The 26130-nt window shown below is 47.1% G+C and overlaps 1 protein-coding gene across 4 annotated transcripts; it reads left to right on the top strand.

Moving 5' to 3' along the window:
• The first annotated feature begins 2515 nt into the window (after window positions 1–2515).
• Window positions 2516–26130, top strand: Slc43a3 (solute carrier family 43 member 3). 4 transcript variants are annotated; one of them, XM_029564929.1, is made up of 14 exons: window positions 2516–2654; window positions 3377–3723; window positions 4074–4203; window positions 6411–6457; window positions 9829–9905; window positions 10141–10233; window positions 14786–14925; window positions 15599–15640; window positions 15956–16053; window positions 18227–18403; window positions 18607–18726; window positions 22642–22828; window positions 23374–23497; window positions 25193–26130. In XM_029564929.1, the coding sequence occupies exons 2-14, from the start codon at window positions 3534–3536 to the stop codon at window positions 25295–25297; spliced, it is 1530 nt and encodes a 509-aa protein (XP_029420789.1). In that variant the 5' UTR covers window positions 2516–2654; window positions 3377–3533; the 3' UTR covers window positions 25298–26130. The 4 variants fall into 4 exon arrangements, with proteins under 4 accessions (XP_029420789.1, XP_029420788.1, XP_008834364.1 ...); XM_029564928.1 differs by having other exon boundaries at window positions 2551–2670; XM_008836142.3 differs by lacking the exon at window positions 15599–15640 and having other exon boundaries at window positions 2551–2670.

Raw genomic sequence — 26130 nt, 5'->3', positions numbered from 1 at the left:
GAGATAAGAATACCTTCTCCTTGTAATGCGATATCTATGACTGGTATCCCCAAAACATGGGCCAATCCTCACCAGCTGCTTGACTGGAGAGAATTTGAGCAGATAAGTGGTGTCATCAAATGGGAACCCTGAAGGGCTGATGCCCTGATGCCATAGAGGCTGGAAATGCCTGAGCAAGAGATGAGGAATAGCTGGCTGTGGCAGTGGTCAAGGATGGGAAGGAGAGCTATAACGGATGGAGCCAGAAGGACATGACTGATACAGGCTGAAATCCAAACACCTTCACCCAGGTACCTGCTCTAGCCTCAAGTCTTGCCAGTACCCTCACTGTGTCTGCCCCAGCTGGTTCCTGAATGTTCTTGCTCTGTCCAGGCTCTGCCTTGACCCCATGCCCTTGGCTGGAAGTACTGTGCTGGGCTCTGCCTGGAAGAGCATTCCCTCCTTTTAGTAATCAGTTTTTGTTGTTGTTGTTGTTGTTCCTCTACTAGAGAGCTACTTGAGGGAAGACACTGAATCTCTTCTCTGAATTGCAGCATCTGGCACAGAGCTTGATGCGTTACACCTATCTGTTGAGCTAAGCAATCAATAAAAGAAGGGGAAAGAGGAAAAGAGAGGAGGGCTGAAGACATGGTGGAGCCCGTCAGACCTTATTACAATCATTCGGCTCTCTGATGTTGCACACTAATCCTCAGTGGAGAGAGGCCAGAGAATGATCAGACTAGCACCTGCCTCTGCTAACTGTTGGAACTTGAACCAAATAAAACCTTAAGGACTCAGAGAATCTAGCATTCTCTCCAGATGGTTTCAATAGGCCTGCCATGTTACTAGGGGTGGTGTTTTCTGCATACTTAGGTGGGTGGGGGCACTTGGTTAAGAGGGAGGAATAAGGGAACATTTAGAGTCCTGGAAGGTCTGCCTTGAGTCCTGTGTTCTGGTCGTAGGTATTCAAATAGCTTGTGAGCTGGGCCTTTCTGAGTGCTTCTGCTGATTTGCATGTTAAATTCTCTTTATCTTAGCTTTGACTTTTTCTGTTCATCCTTTGTTATTCCCACTTCCTTATCTACCAAGGCTTCCGGAAAGCAAAATGTAAGCCCAGTGCAGAAGCCCAGAGCTGCATTAATTTCAGTGTCTGTGACTTGCAGTAGAATGGAAAATCTTGCATTGCAGTTCCTGTTGTCTTAAACTGCTATGTTTTTAGTTCCCATCTTTCCCCCTCTTAAAAGAAGAAATGACTTGTGTTCTGCCATGTCCAAATAGCATTTGGTAAGCAGGAGTGTTAAGAGCACAGCTTTTGGGATTGAGTGGATACTACAGCTTTGTGGCAGGACCTTGGGCAGGTTCCTCTGAGGTCTCCACCTGTTGAGCTACTTCTCAGGCCTAGTACACAGGGCTGCAAAGAGATCACTGCTTGCCTGGGCTCCCCCAGGCTCTTAGACACCCACCTTATGCCTCTTTTGGGACAACCATAATTAAGGAGCTTTGCTCTCTCCTCACAGGTGAGGAAGCCCGGAGCCCCCCTCTGTCTGCTTATCTCCAAAGTCATTGGGGTGCAGGATGGCAGCACCCTTTCCCACCAGTAGGTCACTTGAGTGGCTTTCCTTGATCTTTTGATTTGCCAGTGATCTGGAAAACACTTCCTGGTTCTGGCCTTCCGAAGAACCTTTCTATTTCTTCTTTAGAAAGAGGGCTGGGCCAGGAAGCTGGGCATGGGGGTCTGGGTCTAATATACAAGAAGCTGCCCCAGTCGTTGAAGAGGAAGCTGTGGGACAGGCGGGAAGACAGCAGCTCTTTCGCCTCGCAGCTGGTCGGGCTGGCTATCTCACGCTGATCACAAGCTCCGATGGGCAATTATGTATGTCTTTGATTAATAAAAAATGGGGTGATGAATGAATAATCAATGCCATCTGGCGGGAAGGCTCTCTCAGAAACTGGGAAGGGGGTGAAGCAGGGGTTCGGAGAGGGCAATGAAAAGGGTACTTCGGGGTGAAAAGGCAGCCCCCCGCAAAGGGATGGTGTCTGAAAACGCCAGTCTTGATTCCAGCTCCCTGATTCTGTGATGGGGATTTCCTGGCAGCATGAATTTGGGGTGGGTGTTGGGGTGAGCTGATGGGCAAGTGGGAAGCAATATGCTCCGTGCCCACCCAAGTGGACAAAGTAAAATGCAGGAAACAGCGTGCATGTGAGTGCGTACTTGAGTGCAGAAGCCTGCTTTCCCTGAGCTGTGCAGTCTGATCTCTACGGGTGGACCTGTTCGTGGAACTGTGAAAATGAACTTGGTTAGGAGGGGCAGAGGCAGGAGAGTCCAGAGGCTGCAACCAGTCAAATCAGAGCATCCTCAAAAGACAAAACAACAAAACAACACAAAACCAAAAAGCATCCTCTCCGCTGCTTAGACGGCTTGTGGAGAGTAGAAGAGAGAGAGAGAGAGAGAGAGAGAGAGAGAGAGAGAGGGGGGAGAGAGAGAGAGAGAGAGAGAGAGAGAGAGAGAGAGAGAGAGAGAGAGAAGGAAGTGATGGAGCCCGGGAGGCGGGTCCCAATCCCCTACTGGAGGGCGCTAATGGGAGGAGGCGGCGAGTAGAAGATTGGGAGGGGCGGCAAGAGGAGCGAAACCCAGCGAAGGCGCGCGCGGGAACCTCCCGGCCGGCAGCTCACGGGTAGGATGCGGAACAGGTCAGGCTGAGCGGAGCAGGGCCGTGGGATCCGGGCGGCCGAGGGCGGTGGCGCCGCGGTGCTGGCTGTGGTTCTGGCCCCCCGGGGGGGGGGAGCCGCGGCGGGAGGGACGCGACCGCTAGGCCTGGTAGAAGTTAGTGGATGTCTGGAGAGACAGCGGAGGGTGGGGGACTGTAGTCCTAGGCAAGGGTAGGGCTATTTTTGCGCAGTGACTAACTAGCTGTGTGACCTTGGGGCAAGTTCACAAAACCTTCAGAGGTTTTTGTTTATTAGGGCGAACTGACATTTCAGACTGCTGGACTGCTGGTGTAACGATCCGCAGCGCCTGGCTCAGGGGTCTGTTGTTTTAGTGGACAGTATTCAGACTAAAATCAAAAGTTCCTGCCCCCATCTCCGGCTATCCCTATACTTTGTGTAAAGCCCTCTGTTTATCTGCCACACGAGTTCCATTTAGACCTTCCTTATCTGCCTATCCATGTGGTTCAGCACATGCCATGATGGGGGGGACTTGAGAACGTTAATTTTGTTGTTGTTGGTTGATTTTTCTAGAGACCGAACTCCAGGCAACTGTGAGCCCTTGACGATGTTTAAAAGTTTTCACTTCCTAAATTCACTGACAATAGGCTCTTCCCCTAAAGGGCAGTTTTCCACCCTCTGCCTTTCTCACAAGCTTCCTGTTCCAGGTTACCCCTGCCTTATTTTACAGGATCCAGATAATCCATCCCATGGTGCTCCTTGTGAAACCCCGTGACAGTTGAAAACAGAGGGCTTTTTGAAGGCAAGGGCAAGGATCCACTCGCCAGGACCTGTGGTCAGCCCCAGGAGGCCAGAGTGGGATTTGAGGATCCACTTCACCTGGGGCCATGGCAGGCAAGGACCTGCCCCTTCACTTGGCTACGCTCTTGACTGGGCTGCTGGAATGCCTTGGCTTTGCTGGAGTTCTCTTCGGCTGGACTTCACTGGTGTTTGTGTTCAAAACAGAGGGTTATTTTGCAGAGCTGTGTGCACAGGATGGCCTCCATAATGCCAGCCACAATGCCACAGGGCAGCTGGGTAAGGACAAAAATACCTTTTCTAAGGAAGCTGAGCCTGGTTCTGGTTTCTGGGAGGTGGGAAGGAATAGGAAGGAGTCCAATACCTACCCACCTTGCCAGTCTTTCTATGGGAGAGGGAACATCAGGGTGAGCCCCCCTCCCCTCTGTGTAGGAGGTGTCAGGAGAAGTACTAGCTTTTGAGGGCCATTGGAGACAGCTGCATTTTAAGGAAACCTGATGGTCAGCTTTTCACCCAGCAAGCTGTCCAAGATGAAGGGGAGCCAGGCTGGATGCTGAGCTGGCAGGAAGGCTGGGGTGACTGGATTTTGGCTCATGTGTCCTGGGCTCCTGAGAGCTTTTCTTTCCCAGGCTGCAAAGCCCAGGATGAGAGATTCTCACTCATCTTCACCCTGGCATCCTTCATGAACAACTTCATGACCTTTCCCATTGGCTATGTTTTTGACCGCTTCAAGACCACCGTGGCCCGCCTCCTAGCCATGTAAGTTTGGAGCCCCTGCCTGGGCAGAGGTGAGAGAGTGTTCAGGCAGCAGTCTGACTTGGAGGGAAACCCTGCCCCAGCAGCTAGCTGGCAGGATGCAGACTCTTCTGCAGGTCCAACTGCTTCCCTTGCTTCCCTTTCCTCACCTCCTTCCCCTGCACGGCAGGAATGTGTCATCTTCTTACCTCTCAGTGGAGCAGGAACCCGGCCGATTTCCTGAGAGGCCTGGTCTGGGGCCAGGGTTACAAAATCAGTACAACCTACAGTTGATGCAATCTGCCTTCCCTGCCTGAGGATCCTCATTCTCATCTCCTTCAGGGCCTTACATCTAGGGAACTCAGGGTTTGTCTTCATTGGGCCCCACTCCATCATTTGCTGGGTATCCCCAATAGTGGAATTTCAGCTTCATTTGACTTGAGGGGAGGCACTGGGCATTCCCCCTGCAATAGGAGTTTCCTTTGCCAATGAGCCAGAGTTCAAGCAACTGACCTCATGTTGCTTTTGCAGGGCGCTGCAGACTCCTGATCCCTGTGCTCACAGTCAGGTTCACTGATAAGCAGTGGCGTGCTGAGTTCAGGCTGATAGAGCCCAGAGCCCATGTGTGATGAGCTGTCAGCAGGGTCGGGGGGACTGCTTGGGCCACAGCCTGGAAGCAGAGAGTAAATAGTTCCTTAAAGCCTTTGAGTGAATAGTGACTCTAAGTCAGATGTGCTTGGTTTTGGCTGCCTGTTTCCTTACTTCCCCACCTCACTTCCTTTCCCCTTTTTCTTCTCCTGCTTTGGGGCACCACTTTTTATTATTTCATGCCTTACAAAGTCCTCCACTGCTAAGGGATCCCTATAACCTTGAGAGTATTCTGGAATTATTGTACTCAAACATTGTTTGTTTTTAATGGTGCTGGGAATCGAACCCAGGGCTTCATGCTTGGTGGGGAAGTGCCTGGCTTCTGAGCTTCACTCCAAAGTCTGCACTCTAGAACTTTGAGTTTGGAGTCTAGGTCAGTCTAAATCAGGTGTGTCCAACCTTTTGACATTGCAACACCATGTCAACAAGTTGTCATCTTTAAAGTTCACTTTGGGGCTGGAGACAGGGCTCAGTGGTTAAGAGCACATACTACTCTTCCAGAGGATCCAAATTCAATTCCCAGCACCCACGTCAGGTGGCTTATAACTATCTGTGATTCCAGCTCAAGGGGGATCCAGTGCCTCTAGTCTTTTTGGGCACCTGCATCCACATGTCCATAACCATATGCACCCACATATATACACATACTTAAAAAGAATTAAAAAAAAAAAAAAACACACTCAAGAACCACACAATCCAGTTACATACACACAGAAAATCCGTCATGTTTTAAGTAAGTTTACAATTTTTCTTTTAGGTCAAATTCATAGCTAATCTCAGCTGTATGTGGTAACTCTAATCTTTTCCATTTTCAGAAAAGGCTGCTGAAGCCCAGAGTAGGGCAGTGCCTTGCCCAAGGAGGAATTAGAACTCAAGGTTTTGATTTGCAGATCAGACACCAACCCTTTTCCTCAGGGGGTGGCCTCAGGACAAGAGGACCTGCCCACTGTGCTCCTGAGCCTGCCACACATCTTGTCCTTAGCTGATGACAAGACTTCTCAGCCTGGCCCTGACCCTGGGATAAGCAAAATGCATTGTCTTACTGTTAATTTTTCTGTGGCTAGGATAAAATACTCTGACAAAAGCAACTTAAGGGTGAAAGAGTTTGTTTTGGCTCACAGCTCTGGGTTCCAGTCCATTGTGATGGGGAAGTCACTGTGATGGGAGCTTGGGGGAGCTGGTCACATTGCATCCACAGTCAGGAAGCAGAGTCATGAATGCGTGCCAATGCTCAGCTTGCTTTCTGTAGTTCACCATCCCCTGTCCCACCCACAGTCAAGATGGGTCCTCCTACATCAATTAATGAGGATTATCCCTCATAGACATAGCCAGAGGCTCATCTCCCACATGATTCTCATCAAGTTGACAAGTGAGAGTAACCATCGTACGTACTACCTCTGGGGTCAGGACCATGCCCTAGTCTGTCAGGGCTTTTCAGTGGGGCTGAGCCTGTCAGAGGCATCTGAACCCTTTGAGTTCCCAGGCTGAAGCTGTTGTCAAGTTCTAACATTGGGAGGTCAGGGGAGCAGAATCCTGCTTGGTCCTCAGGTTTCTTTTTTTAACTAGATGCTTCTGTATTTCAGATGTTTCTACACCTGTGCCACACTCACCATAGCCTTCGCCTCTGCAGGTGCGTGTTGACAGCAGGGTGGGAGAGATAAGCTCAGAAGTGGATAGACTAGGCATGTGCAAAAGGCAAAGGGTCCATGATTTTTCAGAGATTCACAGTTGGAAAGAATCCTTGAGAGTTGCTTAGTTATTGCTGATCTGTGAGTTTATTCTCCTGAGGAAAGGATTATATCTTTATAGTGTTAAAATGCTCTTGCTTTTTGTAACGTGCATGATTATTTTGACAATATCCTCACTTAGAGTCAAAATTGACAATAGTACCAAAAAACTTTGCCTTCAATGATCACCTGTCTGTAAAACGCCAGGAATTCCAGTCTGGTTTATTTTCCTCCTAACTGTTCTGTAGAGGAGAAAACTAAGGTGGGGGAGGAAGACTTACCTGAGGCCACAGAAAAACTTGTGGGAAGTGGACCCAGAAGGCAGATTTTTTGACCCTGACTAATGGTTAGGCTGACCAAGAGATGATTCCCAACATTCCTCTCCAGGGTCAGATTGGGTGGCTCAACTTTGGAGGTTGAGAAATGAAAATATGCAGCTGTGGTTTTGTGCAATAGCTGTGCTGGAGCCAGCCGATGTCACAGGGGTGTCTCTGGTAGATTTGTTTAGCAAATCTAGGGACTGTTTGAGTCCAAACAGATCTTATTAGAGTCATGTTTTTAAATTTTGAGCAATAATCCTCTGCTTATTTATTTACATCATTTCTTGTGTGTGCACGCACTTATACATGCACGCACAGGCTAGAGGTCTACCTTGGGTGATCTTTATGCAGCATTCACCTTTTAAAAAAATTAATATTTTAGGGAGCTGGTGAGATGACCCAGCAGTTAATAGTACTAGCTGCTCTTGTAGAGGACCTGGGTTCTGTCCCCAGGACCCGACATGGCAGTTAGCAGCTGTCTGTAACTCTAGTTCCAGGGGATCCAATACCCTCTTCTGACCTCCGCAGGCATTGCATGCCTGTGGAGGCAAAACACTAAATCCCCAACCCCCATAAAAAAAATTTAACAAGTAGTATTTTATTAATTCTTTGAGAATTTCATACGTTTCTTGATCACATTCACTCCCTCTCCTCCATCTCTCAGCTCTACCCCCCTCCCTGCCCCCCCACCCTTTTCAAGCCCATAAAGTCTGATTTGTGTGCCCACATGCTCTTGTGTGAGTCCATCCCCTGGAGCAGGCTGACATACCAGGAGTCACACTCCCCTAGATAAAACTGACTCTCCCCCTTACAGCAGCTATCAATTGTCAATAGTTAGGGATGGGACTTTGTGCCTACCTCCCCTCTCCATGCTAGGATTTAGTCTGGTTGGAGCTTGTGCAGGTGTTACACGTTGTCAACAACTGCTTAGGGTTCACATGTGCAACCGCCTTGTCGTGTTCAGAAAACACTGGCTTACCTTGGCTTATTTGTTTAGACAGAGTCTCTCTACATAGCCTTGGCAGGCCTGGAACTTACTATGTAGATCAGGCTGGCCTTAAACTTACAGAGACCTACCTGCCTCTTGAGTGCTAGGACTAAAGGTATGCACTGTGCCACCATACCTAGCTCACCTTTTTTTGTTTTGAGACAGGGTCTCTTACCTTTTACACAGAGCTTGCTGGAGCTTGCTGATTAGGCTGTACTGACTGGCCGGCAAGCCCCAGATCCTCCTGTCTCTGCCTTCCCAGCACTGGGATTATAAACACATGTCACCACACCAGGCTTTTTACATGGGATCTGGGGATAAAATTTGGGGCATTGTGCTTGCAAGCACTGTATTGACTAAACCATCTCGCCAGCCCAGGAAAACTTCCCTCTTCCTTCATAAAACAGGACTTTGTTTTGGGAAAAGTTTTGAGGTTACCATGATTTTATTGTGAAACTGATCTCTAACCTTTAGCTCATTAGGAGAGATATATATTTGATAAGGATAGAAAGTGAATGGTAAATAGTGTGACTCCTCTAAAATCATCTCTTTCCAGGACTTCTTAAGGCATAGAATGATAGTTACTTAAGAGGATGTTGGTGGACAGGGGGATCGAGATGGTGCAGCAGATAAAGGTGCTTGCTGATGACCCGAGTTCAGTCCCTGGGACCTACAAGGTGGAAAGAGAGAACCAACTCCCACAGTTGTCCTCTGACCTCCACATACATGTCAGTACACATACACATCCAAATAAGTGAATAGAAATATAAAAAAGAGAGGTTTAGGAGCACAGATACACTGCACCAACAAGCTTTGGATCACTGGGTGCAAAAATTATTCCTTTTTTATTGCTTTCTCACTGATTCCATGAAAGGTTTGGTGTGAACAGGACTTACACTGATGAAAAGATATCAGACTTTAAACATCCTGAGCCCAACTGCCTCCAGATACAATTTAGCAACATTATATTTCTTTCTTTGTATTTATTTTTACATTTACTTTTTATTCATGACAATCAATGCAAGTGTTTCTATTTATAGTAGGGATACAAAATATCTTTTAAAAATAGGCTTCTTCTGGGTAAAAGTGAGTCAAGTTAAAGAAAACTTTTTTGGGGTGAGGTGATAGGGATCAAACTGAGGTTATCACACATCCCACACAGGTACTCTGCCCAGGAACCACACTTCTATCCCTTAGAGAAAACATTTTAACAAATAATAAGATAGGCATGGATAATGGCCAAAATCCTAAAAGTGAGCGGAAGTCTGTGGTTTGGCAAAGATTAATTTATTAAGGGCTTCCCTACCATTGACCTATGAGTCACTCCAAGATTATCCAACACTTAAGAGGCCTGTTGTAATACACTCCTGTAATACACTCCTTTTTTTTTTTGAGAGCAAGGAGTGTGTCTGCCTGTGCAGCATTTCCAATGCCAAGCTCTATGTCTGGCACAAAGGAGTCACTCAAAGTTTTTCATGAATAGAGGAAAAGGCCACAAACTTTTCCCCATTCCTTTTTCACAGTGCTCTGATGAGGCAGGAGAGGTAGAGATGCTTGTTCCATTTAACAGGTGGGGTGAGTGAGGTACAAAATCAGAAGCCAGCTGAAGGTCATGGTCATGCTGTGATTTCGAGGCTGGACTTGGGGGCTGACTCCAGAGTCCCGTCTTCCTGTAGTGGTAGAACATACTTGTGGTCACGGTTAGGACCAAATTTGGTGTGGAGAAAGTATCTCAGGACACCTCTGCAGGCATGAATGGAGAGTCTTGACTGTTCCATAAGGCCTTCAAGGGATGCCAGCAGGATGGTTGGAATGAAGGCTCTGAGTTCTGTGTTGGTGAGAAAAGTTTGGAGGTGGCAGGAGCTGGGGCCTCCTGGAAGAGAGGGGAGCATGTATAGTTTGGGAGCTTCATGTTAGGTGTGTGTTGACATCACCCCCCCTCACCCCATGACTTTGATGGTTCTAGACTCTGCCATGCTGCTCTTCCTGGCCATGCCCATGCTCACAGTTGGGGGAATCTTGTTTCTCATCACCAACCTACAGGTATGAGCCTGCTCCCCTTCCCCACTGTACTAGGCACCTAGGGGAGGTGGGGCCATGGGTGGAGGGAGAAGCATCTTTGACCATTGTCTGCTTCTGGGGGAGGGTTGGCCCAAGCCAGGTTGGGAGCAATTGGGGTGGAAGGGTGTTGGGATATTCTACATGCCTGACACATGCTGGGTGCTGAGGACATATTTGTTTCATGAATAAATAAACGATCTAGGCTTGTCTTCTCCAGATTGGGAATCTCTTTGGCAAACATCGTTCGACCATCATCACCCTCTACAATGGAGCATTTGACTCTTCCTCGGCTGTCTTCCTTATCATTAAGGTAAGAACACCAATAGCTGGGGCTGAGGACGTGGCTCAGTCAATATAGTGCTGGCTCTATAAATAGGAGGGTGTGAATCAGGTCCCCAGAACCCATGTGAAAAAGCTGGGTGTCCTGGTGCATGTTTGTAACCCCAGTGCTGAAGTGGTAGAGACAGACAAATCTCTGGGGCTTGATGGGCAGCCCAGGTCAATGAGAAACCCTGTCTCAAAAACGAAGATAGACAGCCCCAGAGGAATGATGTTTGAAGCTGTCCTTTGATCTCCACACACGCACACATACATGCACACACTTCCACACACACAAACACACGTACATATGTAATACCATAGGCCAACATTTATTGAGCACTTGAGCCTTTATCTATTCTAGGTGTCTGTCCTGTGAACCCTCATGACTTCTGCCAGCCTTTGAGTATTTAAGCTCCAGTTTCCCGGTGATACATTTGAGTCTTAGAGACATCAATGCATGCTGGTAACTGAAATTTTAACCTGAACTTAGGCCTGTCTGATTCTTGAGCTGAGCTTGTAATAACTAAGCCCCTTCTTCACATTTAACCTAGACTCTGTGGTAAAGAAGGAAGATGTGGGTACAGTGTATTTGGGCCAGGGCTGGGCAGAGACCAGGAACCCTTTTGAAGGGGGCATTTCCTGATGAGAGCTTCTGATTTGGATAATGTGCTAGATAGCTTCAGTTGTCCCCTTCTCAGTTGGGGAATTTCCTCTACCAGATTGGCCTGTTAGGCAGATGGTTCTACCTCTGGGCAGGTAGTCCTTGGTTGTATAAGAAAACAGGACGAGCACAGGCCAGAGGAACAAACCAGTAAGCAGTGCTCCTCTGTGGTCCATGCTTCAGTTCCTGCCTTCAGGTTCCTGCCCTGCTTAAGTTCCTGCCTTGACTTCCCTTAGTGATGGACTGTCACTTGGAAGAGTAAGATGAAATAAACCCTCTCTTCCCCAACTTGGTTTTTATCAGACTTTTATCAAAGCAATAAAAAGTAATTAGGAAGGAAAACGAGGTGGCAGGGACCACACAGGGGCCTTTTCAGCCCTGTGGTGGTGATGAATAGCAAGGGAGCAAGCTGCTACCAGGGCTGTTAGCAGCCTATCAACACCCAGTCTGCTAATGGTTTTGTTTTTGTTTAATTAAATTAATTATTATTAAAAAATTATTATTGTTGTTTGACAGGGCCTCATTCTGTAGTTCCAGCTGGCTTGAAACTCACAGTGTAGTTCAGGCTGGTCCAAACTCATGATCCTCCCTCCTCAGTCTTCCTAGTGCTGGGGTTGCAGATATGTGCTACCACACCTTGCTTTAATTAATTTTTGAGATGGAGTCTCACTGTGTAGGGCAGGCTGGCCTCAAACTCTGCCTTAGCCCTCAAGCATCAAGTTTTTTTTTCGGTCTTTTTGAAGCAGGGTCTCCCTGTAGCCCCAGCTGTCCTGGAACTTACTATGTAGACCAGGCTGGCCTTGAACTCACAGAGATCCGCCTGCCTTTGCCTCCCAAGTGCTGGGACTACAAGCGTGCGCCACCACACCTGGCCAAGCATCAAGATTTTAAGCATGTATCGAAGTACCTGGCTTTGTTAATGATTTTAGTGTTTAAGTCATTGCTGACAGTTTTATCTGGCCAGTGACCTGCCCAGCCCACAGAATGAAGTCTGATTGGTCTAAGCGAACCATGGCAAACTCTTGTCTTTGGGAATGAGATAAAGGGAGTGTATGGTATAGAACTTCAGAGGACATTTCCTCCCTGAAGGAAGGCGAGAACAGAGGACAAAGAGAGCTTTCAGACTGGGGACGTAGCTCAGTTAGTGAGTGCCTGCCTAGCATCCATGAAGTCCTGAGATCAACTCCTAGCATGGCACACATGGTGATGTATGCCTAGAGACCTAGCACTAGGGAGGTGGAAGCAGGAGGATCAGAAGTTCAAGGTCATCCTCCGGTACACAGTGAGCTTGGGGCCAGCTTGACTACATGAGACTCTGTCTCAACAACAACAGAAAGCCTTCTTCCTTGTCTCTTTTTACTCTTCCTCTTTGTTGCAGTGGGAAGGTGTAATGGCTGGAATTGTAGCAACCATACCTCATGATTATGAGGCAACAAAGTGGAGGACAAAATGGCTGTTACATTAGTGAAAGGAAGTGGATCTGAACCTGGGATTCCTTCTGGGCTTTTGTTAGGCCACCCATAGGCTAGTGAACTTCCATTGGACGAGCACCTTAGGCACAGGGTCTGAACCCCTGGGACACTCTAGATTTGGTCCTGCAGGAGCCATTTTCCAGTTTCTCTCTCCTTCCCCTGGACGCACATCTTCCTCTCATCTTTCTCCAGAGGTGGAAGGGAAAGGCTGGAACAGGAGCTGGGATTTTTGGTTTAGTCTGACTGACTGCTTCCCGACCATGAGCACCTGTTATTGTTCCTCTCCAGATCTCAGAGTCACGCTTTGTGAAGGAAGAAGTTGGTCTAGATTAGTGGTTTCCAGCCCGGAAGTTGATTAATTTAGAGGTTCCCTTTCATGTTATGTCAGCCACTTAGAAGAACACAGGGGAGGATGACTGCAGCTGCTTTGTAAGCTAAACTCCTATGTGAAAATGTGAACAGAAAGCCGTCTTGCTACTGGGAAGGAAAAAGCATTAGGATAGAAGATCTTGGAGAGTCACATGAGGTTCCACAGAGCTGTGGGTCCGTGTGACAGGATGGCATCCCTGCTGCTGGCTGGGCCCTGGGGGAGGGCACACGGAGACCAGGTGTCCTTATATAGCTTAGGACAGGCAAGAGTCTGTGCTGAAAGGAAATGTGGCTTCCAGCCCCTTCCTCCTTCACTTTTCTACATGTGCTAAAAGACATCTAGCAAAAAATTTACTATCATAATCACTTAAAATATATTTATTGGGGCTGGAGAGATGATGACTCAGTGGTTAAGAGCATGTGCTGCTTTCCCACAGGAGCCAGGTTTGATTCTCAGCACCCACATGGTGGCTAACAACCATCTGTAATTCCAGTTCCAGGGTATCTGACACCCTCTTCTGGCCTCTGCATGCATTGGTGAACTTACATGCAGGCAAGACACTCATACACAGAAAATAAAAGTAAATAAAATTTAATTTGTTTTTGCTCTTTTTGAGTCAGGGTCTCCCTGTAGCCCCAGCCAGCTTGGAGCTCCCTATGTAGACCAGGTTGGTCTTGAACTTACAGAGAGCCACCTGTTTCTGCCTCCTGAATGCTGGGATCAAAGGCATGTGTGCATACTTCAGTAGCATTAAGTGAATTCAAGCTGTTGTGCAGTGAGCACCATCACCTATCTCCTTATAAAATTGGAACCTTGCGGGCTGGAGAAATGGCTCAGTGGTTAAGAGCACTGACCACACTTGCAGAGGACCTGAGTTCAGTTCCCAGCACCCACATGGTGCCTAACAACCATTCGTAAGCCTCTAGTTTCAGGGGAATCTGAGGCCCTCTTCTGACCTACTTGGGCATTGCATGACACAGGTGCACTCATATACATGTAGGCAAAACACTCATAGACACAAAATGAAAATATTTTTAAACAGCACTGGCTGCTCTTGCAGAGGACCCAGGTTTGATTCCCAGCACCCATATGGTGGCTACAAACCGTCCTTAAATCCAGTTCCAGGGGAATCTGAAGCCCTCTTCTGACCTCCGCGGCATTGCACGACATGGGTGCACTCACATGCATGCAGGCAATGCATTCATACACATAAAATAAAAATAATAAGAAATATTTAAAAAAATTGGAACCCTATACCCATTAAATGCAAGTTGCTCCTTCCTCCCACCCCTATCCAGTCAGTGGCAACTGCCACTCTACTCTCTAGGAATTTGACTGTCCTAGGAAGCTCCTGTAAGTAGAATGTTACAGAATTTGTCTTTTTGTGACTGGTTAATTTCACTTGGTGTCATGTTCATCTGTATTGGGATGACGTGTACCTGGATTTTCTTTCTAAAGGCTAAATAATATTCCATTGGATGGATAAGTCCCATTTTGTTCATTTTCCATTTATAGACACTTTGGTTACTTCCCTCTTTGGGCTGCAGTCTGTAATATTCCTATGAGCATGGTTTTCTTTTAAGATTATTTTTATTTTATGCATACAAGTGTTTTTTTTTTTTGTCTTTTTGAGACAGGGTCTTCCTGTAACCCCAGCTGGTCTGGAACTTGCTATGTAGACCAGGCTGGCCTCGAACTCACAAAGATCTGTCTACTTCTGCCTCCCAAGTGCTGGGATTAAAGGCATGGGCCACCACGCCCAGTGCATACAAGTATCTTTTAAATATTTATTATTTTTATGTATTATGAGTATATTGCCTGCATGTATTTAAGTATACCATGCCATGCAATGCCTGTGGAGGTCAGAAGAGGGTGTCAGATCCCCTGGAACTGGAGTTAAAGATGGCTGTTAGCCACTATGTGGGTGTTGGGGATTGAACCCAGGTCCTCTGTGAGAGCAGCCAGTGCTCTTAACCAGTGAGCCATCTCTGTAGCTCCAAGTCTGGGCTTTACACTGATGTTTCTCTTTTTTCTGCAGCTTCTTTATGAACAGGGCATCAGCCTCAGGGCTTCCTTCCTCTTCCTGTCTGTCTGTAATATTTGGCATATTGGGCGTACTTTACTACTGATGCCCCAGGGGCATATCCCCTACCCACTGCCTCCCAACTACAGCTATGGGTAAGTATGGTTGACCAAAGCCCCATCTGATCTGTGACTGCCTAATTTTACTTGGAGTCATATTCATCTATCTGTATTGGGATGACATGTACCTGGATGCAAAGAAGAGTAGACCTGTTATAGGAGAGTGCATCAGTGAGCTATTCCTGTGTAACAAGCAAGTCCAAGTTTCAGTGGTCTAGGACATACATTTATTTCTCACATCAGAACCAGACTTGGATGATCCTCATGCCTCTGGTCATCTGATGTGTTAGCAGGGAGTTGGCTTGCCTGGGATGGCCTCACATGGGATTTGGAGTGACAGCGATGTCTGGGTTCCATGCTTATCCTCCAGCAGGCTAGCATGGCCTTGCTTACGTTAGTTCCAGGGTTCTGAGAGGGTGCAGAAACACACCAGGTTCCCGGAGGCTTAGAGTTGGAATTGGTGCATCTCCTGTGCTACATTCTCTTGGCTGAAGCGGTTCACACATGTAGCTTAGATGAGGGTGAGAAATAGGCAGAGGTGCAAAGTCCCATTGCCAAGGATGGAGACAGAGGAGGTGGAGTGGTGCGATCACTTTGGCTGTCAGCTCCGGGGAGTGGGGGGAGTGCAATCATTTGCTGCTCACTTGCTGCTTGTCAGACCCAATGTGCTCCCTGATTTCAGTCCCACTGTCACTTTTCTCACTGATAGCCTTGCCATTGTTTTCCCCAACTGGAAAAATGAGACTCAGAGGTAAGCTGGAGCCATGTTTCTGTAGTGAGGAAGAGGCAGAGCTGGAATACCTACCGAGGCTCATCCTCCTCTTCTAGGCATTCAGGGTACCCCAAACTTGTCTGCCTTCAGAATCAATTGGAGATCATTATAAAAAAATAAGACAAGTGGAAGCCTGGCTCTTAGTCTGTAGATATTCTGATTTAACTGGCCTGAGCTGCCACCTGGCCACTGGGTTGTTAAAAGGTGGTTCCCTGTGCAGTGTATCAAAGGCCTTCTACACAGCTCCCTCTGGTCTGATCCTTAGCCTGACTGCCAGGGCTTCTGTTTCTATAGCTTGTGCTCTAGGTTTGGCAACAGGAAGGAAAAGAAGAAAACAGCTGAGCCTGAAATCAAGGAGCTGCAGTCAAAGGAATTCCTTACATCAAAGGAAGGTGAGCCCTGCTGGTTAACCCAGGTTCCCTGAAGAACCTGTCCCATGGCTCAGCTGGCTTCTCATCCACTCTTTATGCCAGGAAGTCTCCCCAGGGGCTCAGAACCAGCCAGGCCAGGCAGAGAAGGGTCCTTAAGCATGTTTTAGCCCTCTTACTGTTTTTTAAATTAAATTTTATTTTTTTAAGGGTTTCTGATAATGCTACATTCTGAACATACAAAGGGCACAAAATGATTTTTTTTTCCCAGAATATTTCAAAGGATGGTGCCAGTCTATCATTGTCTGCAAAGCACCTTCGCATACTGTTACTGTAGGTCATGTTGTCTCTTAAAGTAAGATACCATATATCCATAGTTTGGGCCTATACTGAAATGGGGAGAAAGAAGGTCCCCTATTAATCTCATTCATAAAAGAATTGAAGAATGGACCCAAATGGCAGAAAGTGGGCAGACTTAAAGAGACCTACATGGCTGGTCAGCAGTTCTGCGGGGGTTCTGTTACAAGGTGGGATTCCAGGCAGGAAAAATTTGCTACCTCATTAACGCACCAGGTATTCTGCCTATCTATTTAGTATAACAAGGCGAACCTGCCTTCCTAAGGGTGGTTCTATCACCAGGTGATTGACCAATGAGATTGGAAAGGTGGGTCCTCTAACAGATAGACTAGGGATTTTATATTCTTGACCAGTTAAACTTATGGAAGCCCCCTCACTTTATAGAGGGTTCTGAGAGGGCAGGACCTTTGTGTCCTTTCCATTTCTCTTTCTTATCCCATCTCTCTATTCTCCCTGCTCTGAAGTCCACTTCCATTATTTTGACCCCATCCTCTGGTCCTGCAGTCTCCTGGGATGCCAGGGCCATCAGGGCTGGCCTTATGGGTCCCCATTTCTGTAGGTCTCCTGAATCTGCCTTCTTTCAGTCCACTGCTTCCTTACTCTCCTCTATGTGCTCTGGGTCTTTGGTTGCAAATTTATAAACCGTTGTTGGCTATGGTAGAAATAAAAATAGGAGGCAGAGGGAAGGAGTGGAGAGACAGGTCAGAGGACAGAAAATAGCAGCTGGGAAGGAGGAACCAGTCTCCTCATCTTAGGCAGAACCTCAGCACCCAGTTAATAAAATTACACTGTATTTGAGATTTTTTTGCTACATGAGCAGATTTTTAGCTGTTCTTGGCACACACACACACACACACACACACACACACAAAATGGGCCACAATGTGAGGTGATGGATATGCTAATTTGCTTCACTATAGTAACCATTTTACTATCTATATGTACCCAATGAAGGCATGTTGTATGCCTTAAATATACACAATAAAATTTATTTTTTTTTAAGAAAAAGAAAGAGTAGGGGTTAGGGATGTAGCTCAGTTGATAGAGTGCTTGCCTAGTATGTTTGAAGTCCTGGTTTCAGTCATGCATATCTCCGGGCATGGTGGCACATGCCTGTAAATCTTCAGTGTCATCTTTAGATACACAGTTCAAGGCCAGTCTGGGATACATGAGATCTGATCTCAAAAAATAAAAAGAGAACTAGGACTCTGGGAAGCTCATACAATGACACAATGATGAGGGAAAATGAACTTGGCAGGTTCCAGAGGAGTGGGCCAGGCTGCCTCTGCGTATCCCAGGCTCCTAATGTTTTGGACAGTCTGTCTGCTTAGGGAGAATGAATTAATTGGTCAGTTGGATGAGAAACAAAACATTTAGTTCATGGTCTAAACTGGACCAGGGAGACCACGGCAAGGGAATATACCCAAGACACGAGGAATTCTGGGACCGAAAGAAAGGGAGGGGACACAGGACAATAGCTGTCCATCTCAAATCCTCACTTCATCCCTAATGTCCTCCTTTGTCTTTTGTTTCACCATCTGGGCCAAAAAAGATCAGGAAGGCACTATTGCAAGAAGTGGCATTGAGCAGGCTGTGAGGAACAGATTTGATTTCAGGACGCAGAACAGGAGGAGAGCCCTCCAAGGTGCAAGGACCTGGATGATAAAGCATGGTGGAGGGTGGGGGAGTTTACTCGGCTCACAGAGCACACTGGATGAGTTATGATGACAACAATGGAAGGTAAAGTTGGACCTGAGACTGGCCTGGGAGGGCCACTCCAGCCCATCCTGCCCCGCCACTGTCCCTGTCATTTATGCCCGCTTCTTCCTTTCTGCCTCAGAGAGCCAGGGACCAGGGCAGCAGGAGCAGGAACAGCGGTCTTTCCGGAGCTGTGTACTCTCTCGGTGCTTTGCCTTGCACTTGGTGTGGTTGTCTGTGATGCAGCTGTGGCATTACCTCTTCATTGGCACTCTTAACTCTCTACTGACCAACTTGGCTGGTGGGGACAGTATGCAAGGTATGTGGTGGGCTGGGAGGCAGCCTACTGTGGGGCCTAGATTGGGGCTTAGGGCCTTGAGGAGTCCAGGAATGAGCACCTTGCCAGCAAAACTATATGCTGCAGGGTGGGGAGGAGGGATGGAGAGGAGACGGGCAGGGTGGGAATGTTCTCACCTGTAAAGCAAGCCTGGAACTTTCTTCTCACTCAACCCCTTTCTGTAGTCAGTACCTACACAAATGCCTTTGCCATCACCCAGTTCTTTGGGGTGCTATGCGCCCCTTGGAATGGCCTGCTCATGGACCGCCTTAAACAGAAGTACCAGAAAGAAGCTCAAAAGACAGGTGAGTAAGGAGTAAAGAGCCAAGAGGAGATCATTGGCTTCCACAGTCATCCTGTCTGCTTTTAACCTTTTTCCCTGCACTTGTTCATCCACCTATTCAACCCTTAGTCACAGGCGTGTGTCAGCCATGGTACCAGACTCATCCTGACTAACAATGGATGAGATGGATATATGTGTCTTCCCAAGCTGTTCCAGAGGGTAGAGAAAGGCAGTCACAATCCATGGAGTACAGATGGTCTCTCACGGACAAGTGCTGTTTTCTGAGGCAAAGGCACACCCACACAGCCATTCTATTTTCCCACTTTTATTACCCATAAGTTATGTGAGATATTCAGCACTTTATTATGTAGTAGGCTTTCTGCCAGGTGGCTTTTTGTTTGTTTGTTTTGTTTTGTTTTGGTCTTTTTGAGACAGGGTCTTCCTGTAGCAAAGCTGGCCTGGAACTTACTATGTAGACCAGGCTGGCCTTGAACTCACAGAGATCCACTTGTCTCTACCTCCCTAGTGCTGGGACTAAAGGGATGCATCATCACACCTGGCTCTGTCAGGTGGTTTTGCTCAGCCATAGCCTAATGTAAAGTCTTCTGAGCATGATTAGGCTAGCCTACACTGAGCGATACATATTGGAACGCAGGCTCCAATGCCTTGCTTCATGCTTGGTGTGTTCAATTTCTGTCTACACAAAGTTCAAAGTACAAAGTCCCCACAAAGTTCAATTGATGTGTCTTTTTGTTTTTTATTTTAATTTTATTTTAAGATATTAATGAATTAATTACAGACAGTCTCATGTAGCCTAGGCCAGCCCAAACTCACTACACAGCCAAGGTTTGCCTTGAACTCACTATGTAACTGAGGATGGTTTTGAACTTCTGATCCTCCTGCCTTCACCCCAAGTGCTGGGATTACAGGTATGTACCACTGTGCTATCAGACTTTTTTAAAAAAATATTTTATTTATTATTTTATGTGTATGAGTGTATTGCCTGGATATGAGTGTACCCATGTTGTGCAATGCTGTGGAGGTCAGAAGAGGGCTTCAGATTCCCCTGGAACTGGAGTTAAGGACAGTTTGTAGCAGCCATGTGGGTGCTGGGAATCAAACCCGGGTCCTCTGTAAGAGCAGTCAGTGCTCTTAACTGCTGAGCCATCTCTCCAGCCCCAGACTTTCCCCCCCCCACCTCTTCTTTCTGTGGTACTGGGAATGGAACCCAGTGCCTCATATATTCTAGGCAAACACTTTACCATTGAGCTATGTTCACTGAGCTAGCTCCATACCCAGCCCTAACCCCCGTCTTTTAAAATTTATATCAGCACCCCTCCCCTTCTTGTTTATTTGTTGAAGAGAGTTATTTTTTCTGTCAGAGTTCCATTTTGGACTTGGCATCCTTCAGGTATTATTTTGTAATTTGATTGGGTATTTCCTGTAAACAGGCAGCTTCAAAGCTGGAGGAGACTCAATTTAATTTTTTTTGTTGTTTGGCAAGAGTAGCTGGAGCTGTGGCCTTCCTCTGGTCGCTCTACAGGCCTCATTGTCTGCTGTCTCTGCTCTTTAGACGTTAAGATGGATCCACTGCTTCAGACCTCGTCAGGCTGATCCGCCCTTTACAAGCTTCCCATCAGCCCCTGCACCTAATGATATCTGCAGGCGCTGGTGATCCATTTGAGAACCGTGATTTGATTAGGGCTGTGAAATGATTTACTATTTCCATTCTTTTCTTCAGCTTTTAGCAGCTACAATTCCTCTAGAAAGAAATGTTTTTTTCCCCTTACTGTTTCTTTACCTGAAGTAAGTGCCTGCCTTCCTCCTCTACTGCTTTACTGGCTTCAGGATGAGTTGGTGCTTTAGCACCACAGGAAATGGAGTAGAATTACTGTGTTTTAGGAATACACCTAGAGCCCGGGGAGGTGGCGCACGCCTTTAATCCCAGCACTTGCAAGGCAGAGGCAGGCAGATCTCTGTGAGATTCAGGCCAGCCTGGTCTATGAAGCGAGTTCCTGGCAGCCAGCGCTACATAGTGAGACTCTTGTCTCAAAAAGAAGGGAAAAAAAAAAAAAAAGAATCCAGTTTGATACAAATGGTGTCATTTTTTTATGTGTATGGGTGTATTGCCTGCATGTGTAAGTGCACCTGTGTCCTGCAATGCCCATGGAGGTCAGAAGAGAGTGTCAGATCCCCTGGAACTGGAGTTATGGGTGGTTGTTAGCTGCCATGTGGGTGGTGGAAATTAACCCTGGGTCCTCTGCAGGAGCAGCCAGTGCTCTTAACCGATGAGCCATCTCTCTAGCCCCCTTCTTTTTTTAAAAGCATTTTTTATTATGTTTACTTATTTTGTATGTGGAGTGGCACATGCCTGAGCACACATGTGAAGGTCAGAGGGCAACTTTGGGGGGGGTCACTTCTCTCCTACCATGTGGGTTCTGACAAGCACCTTCCCCTCACAGTCTTGATGCTTACATCTTTGATTGGCATCTTTCCCTGTCTAATACATGGCTCCCTAAACATGACCCATTAGCTTTAGACAGCGACCTTACCTTCTACCTAGCATAATGAGGTGCTCAATCTGTTTTACCAGGTATACTTCCTGCCCCAAACTTGAAATTGACTATTTCTCCAACTAGTCTTGGGTTTCTGTAATGGAAGATGGTATTTAAATACTGCAAGCTGGGTCCTAGAGTCCTCTCTTTCTTTTCTCTCTTTCTCTTTTGTTTTCTGTTTTAAAATTAATTTTTAAAGTTAATGTAAAGTGGGGTTCACTATGGCATTTTCATATTCATTATATATTGTTCTCATTCCCCAACTGCCTTCTCCTAGCCCCTGCATCCCTCCTGCTAGTACCTTCCACTCCCCAAATAGGCCCCTTTTTGCTTTCATGTCACCCCTTCTCAGTCCTTATCTCTGAGAACACCCCTTTCTTTTCTTCAGTGACCTATGTGCACACACACATACATACATGCATACATATACACACATACACATACAAATCCAACTTAACACAGAGCTGTTTGTCAATCACATTTTGTTTCTGATATTTTAGGATTATTTTATTTGCTTTCTTCCCATTTTAATTTAATTTTATTAAAAAATAAAATTTGCAGCCAGATGTGGTAATGCACACCTTTAATCCCAGCAGAGGCAGGCAGATCTTTGAGATTGAAGCCAGCCTGGTCTACACAGTGAGTTCTAGGCCAGCTGTGGCTACAGAGAGACCCTGTGTAAAACACACACACACACACACACACACACACAATTTTGTGCATTAAATATTTACATTTCCTCAAAGCTAAAGCTGGGAAGCAAATATTCAAAGCTTAGTTTCTTTTCTGATTTTGTTCACCTTTGTATTTCTCTGTAACTAGCTGTTTTTATTGTTTTTCTTTAAAACAGTCATCATGACATAAATGTATGTTTCTTAGATAAAAGACAGCACACTGTGCACACAGTTGTGTGGTGTCTTCTCTATGTAGCTCTATTCCGAGGTTAATTTATAGTAAGAACTCCCCTTGCCCTTTTTAACTACTGTCTAGTTCTCCATTTATGTGGTTGGTGCGTACTTGACACTATGTTCCTCTGTTGGTGGATGTTTTGGTTGTTTCTGGCCTTTTGCTCTATACACACACACACACACACACACACACACACACAATGCCTGTCTTCAGGTTGCAGGGGTAAGAGTAGGTGTAGAGCCTGTTCAGAGGCCACTGTAATCATCTGTGAGTGAGTTCAGGAGCTGGGGACTGGGAGGAGTGGACACGTTTGAATGACACGTAGGAGGGGAGTATTAGCATTGAGAAGTCAGCATTCTGACCCGCGACCTGCGCCCACATGGTTCTGCTCTATCAGGTCTGCCCTCTCTGGGCTTTTCCTGATCTCCCTTGGGCTCAACTCCAGGCAGCCTGTCCTCTTCCCTTCCCCCTAGGCTCCTCTTCCTCGGCTGCAGCTGTCTGCTCGGTGGTGCCTTCACTGGCCCTGACGTCTCTGCTGTGCCTGGGCTTCACCCTGTGTGCCTCGGTCCGTATCCTCCAGCTCCAGTATGTTACTTTCATCCTGCAAGTTGTCAGCCGCTCCTTCCTCTACGGGTGCAACGCTGCCTTCCTCACACTGGCGTAAATGGGATTGGGGGGAAGGGAAGTAGACTGGAGGTAATTGTGGGGTGAGATAGGCCTGGAGTGGTCAGGTGAGGGCACATGTAGACAGGGCGCTGGCTGGAGATGGAGGATGGTGGCCAGGATGGAGCCTTTGTGTCCATTGTGCCCCGGGTCTCTGTGTCTACCTGGGGAACTCTTATTCACCCCCCAGTGCCCACTTCTGTTCCAACTTTCCCAGAGAAGAGTTGGAAAGTGTTAACAGATCTTTGTGCCTGGAACTGTACTCCCACTTCCTTTGACAGTGCACGTACATCTGTCTTTCCCTTAAGACCTTCCCAGGTACAGCCAGTGTCCAGGTCCCTTCTGTTTTCCCAGGACCCAGCACAATGCCTTCTCTGTGTCGTGTTTGGAAAGCCTGAGCAGAGGAAGGGCTGTGTGGGTGGGTGAAGGGCAGGCCCAGGATAGGGAGATGAGGGAATGTGGCTGAGGGCGGTCCACAGAGGCCAGACCCCTCCTTGGAGGGAGAGTCTGCAAAGCTCACTGGAATCTGTTTTTCTCCCCAGTTTTCCTTCCGCGCACTTCGGAAAGCTCTTTGGGCTGGTGATGGCTTTGTCAGCCATTGTGTCTCTGCTGCAGTTCCCCATGTTCATCCTCATCAAGGGCCCGCTCCACAATGACCCTTTGCAGGTGAGTCCCAAGCAGGGCCTGCTCTGGGCCAGCCTGTGTGCTGGCCCTTGTTTAGAAAGGATACCCAGGCAGGGCTCGCAGCACAGGCCAGCAGGGGGCGCCCTAAGCTGCTCAGGAAGCTTGGATGTGCTCCAGACCAGGCCTCTATAGTGCTTGCTCTACACAGAAACGTTCTGGGCTTTGTTTCTCAAACTAGGGTCACAGGGAGCAACCTGGCTTAGCTGGGGGTTCCTAAAGTCACAGAATTAACATGGAATTGCTTCCCAGAGAAAATGTGGGATTCAGAAATTTGGAGAAAAATAGTTGTTTGTGGGTATGGAAATAAATGTATGTTATTCTGCAATAGGAATCAAAATCCTCACATATTTCAAGCAAAAGGGTTATTTCCTGTTTTCTGTGCTTGCAGGCCAATCCTGGCCTCTTCCTCAGGGCTATAGTGCCTCCTAAAGTTGCCCCAGGGCAGGAGCTCTGTACTCTCTTCCCTAGAAAGCATTCTGGGGAATGCTTACAGCTCAGGCCTAGGAGGTAACCAGGGCTCTCCAGCTTTTTGAGGAAACTGAGGCTCAGAGAGTTTACATGAGTTACAAACTCAAAAAATCATGTCTCAGGAACAGAAATCTCTGTAGTTGGAAGTCAGTGTTCTGAACTGACACCTCTGGTTGCCTCATTTAAAAACGATCCATTGGGCTAGAGAGATGGCTCAGTGGTTAAGACCACTGGTTGTTCTTGCAGAAGACCCAGGTTTGAATCCCAGCACCTACATGGCAGCTAATGACTGTCTGTAACTCCAGTCCCAGGGGATGTGACAGCCTCTTCTGACCTTCGCAGGCATTGCACCACAGGGGTGCACTGACCTACGTGCAGGCAATACACGCATACACGTAAAATAAAAATAATAAATTTAAAAAATTGTTAAACAAAAACAAAAAAACATCCATCAAGGTGGGGGCGATGGCTCAGTGGCTAAGGGTGCAAGCCTAGCAACTTGAGTTCAATCCCCACATGGTGGTAGGAGAGACCAAACTGCCACAAGTTGTCCTCTGACCTCCACACATGCTCTATGATGCTCGTGTGTACATACACACACACACACACACACACACACACACAAATGCACACAAATGTAATAAAAAATTTTTTAAAGATGAAAGTGCAAAGCAAGAGTTTAAATTTGTTGCTAAGAGAAATGCGACTAAACTTAAAAATGGAGGAAAATGTCAATTGCAAAATCAAGTGACCTAACTCCGATGTGTAGTCTGGCAGGTGGCTCCCCGACGTCTCATGTGACCTGGTGGTTCTCTAAGTCACCATTTCCCTACTTGTGAACTGGCCCTCATAGGGGCTGGAGTATGGCTTGTTGATAGAGTGTTTGCCTAGTCTGTGCAATACCCTGGGTTTGATCTCCAGCACTACATAAACCAGTTGTGGTGATGCAGGCCTGTAATTCCAGTATTCAGGAGATGGGTTAAAATATCAAGGTAGCCTGGGCTATGTGAGACACCATCTAAAGGGCATAATATTCTTTCTTCACCCTGATGGGTAGAATAAAAATAACAGGAAGTCCTTCAGGACACCCTGGTATCTGGGTAGAAAGTAGACATTAGACTAAGTAGGACTCTGGCGCCTGTTGGTGCTGAGTGTGGCTCACACTTTCTCAGTTGCTGGATTGGCCCTCTCTCTTTCCTGTCTCCCCAGGTGAACATGTGGCTGTTGCTTGCCATTCTCTTGACATTCGCCCATCCTTTCCTGGTGTACCGGGAGTGCCACGCAAAGAAAGCAACCCCGTCAGCAACCACCTAGCTCAGAAACCTCGCTCTCCAACCCTGGGGGTGCTTGGTCGGATCTTTCCTCTCCTTTGAGGACTCGGTGTCCACAAAAACTTTGCCTACCCAGGCAACTTGTATTAAGCAGCCATTATTTTTCCTTAAAAAAACAAAAAAGATATTTAAGTGCCATCTAGGACTTCTGATCTGTAAGAAGAGATGCCAAGAGGCCTGAGTTCATCGTGATCCAAAGCAAAGGCTCCTACATATCTGTGGGTAGGAAGTTACTCCTGTACAGAGCTCACTGTGAGGGAGTGATGTGGAAGGGGAGATATGTCACCAAAGCCCATGTGTGCCAGGATCTCTGTCACCAGGTGAATTTCCAGGTTAAATGTGAGGTCATTACGGCTCCAGTCATTCCACCTGACTGTTAGAGGCAGGAGAAACAGCAGCCCCTGCTCCCTCACACACATATCTTGGTTAGAGAACTCCATGAGCTTTGGAGGAAAAAGGAGCAGACAGAGGTCCCTGGGCCTCAGCCCCTCTCTCCCAATAATGCTGGATGACCTTGGTCTGACCCCTGTCAGGTCTGAGCATCACTTTTCCCATGTGTAACATGGCAGAACTCGGAGTCAAAGGTGGTTTTTGGAAGTAATGCTCTGGAAAGTTTTAAAAACAGTGCTAGACAGTCAGGTTACCCCCAAAGGATTTGGGAACCAGGGGACCAGATGGCCAGAAGGATTTTAAAAGAACCCTCCCTGGGACATTTCTTCCTCAGGAAGAGGTGTATTTATTGACTTCAGGTATTTTATTTAAAAATCCTTTAGGAAACAATTTTGTACAATAATAAAGCCTCTATAGTTAAAGCAA

The sequence above is a fragment of the Nannospalax galili genome, unplaced genomic scaffold (genome assembly GCF_000622305.1).
Source record: "Nannospalax galili isolate Female #2095 unplaced genomic scaffold, S.galili_v1.0 scaffold337, whole genome shotgun sequence".
Classification (NCBI taxonomy): Eukaryota; Metazoa; Chordata; class Mammalia; order Rodentia; family Spalacidae; genus Nannospalax; species Nannospalax galili.
This window is presented reverse-complemented; position numbering and strand designations above follow the sequence as displayed.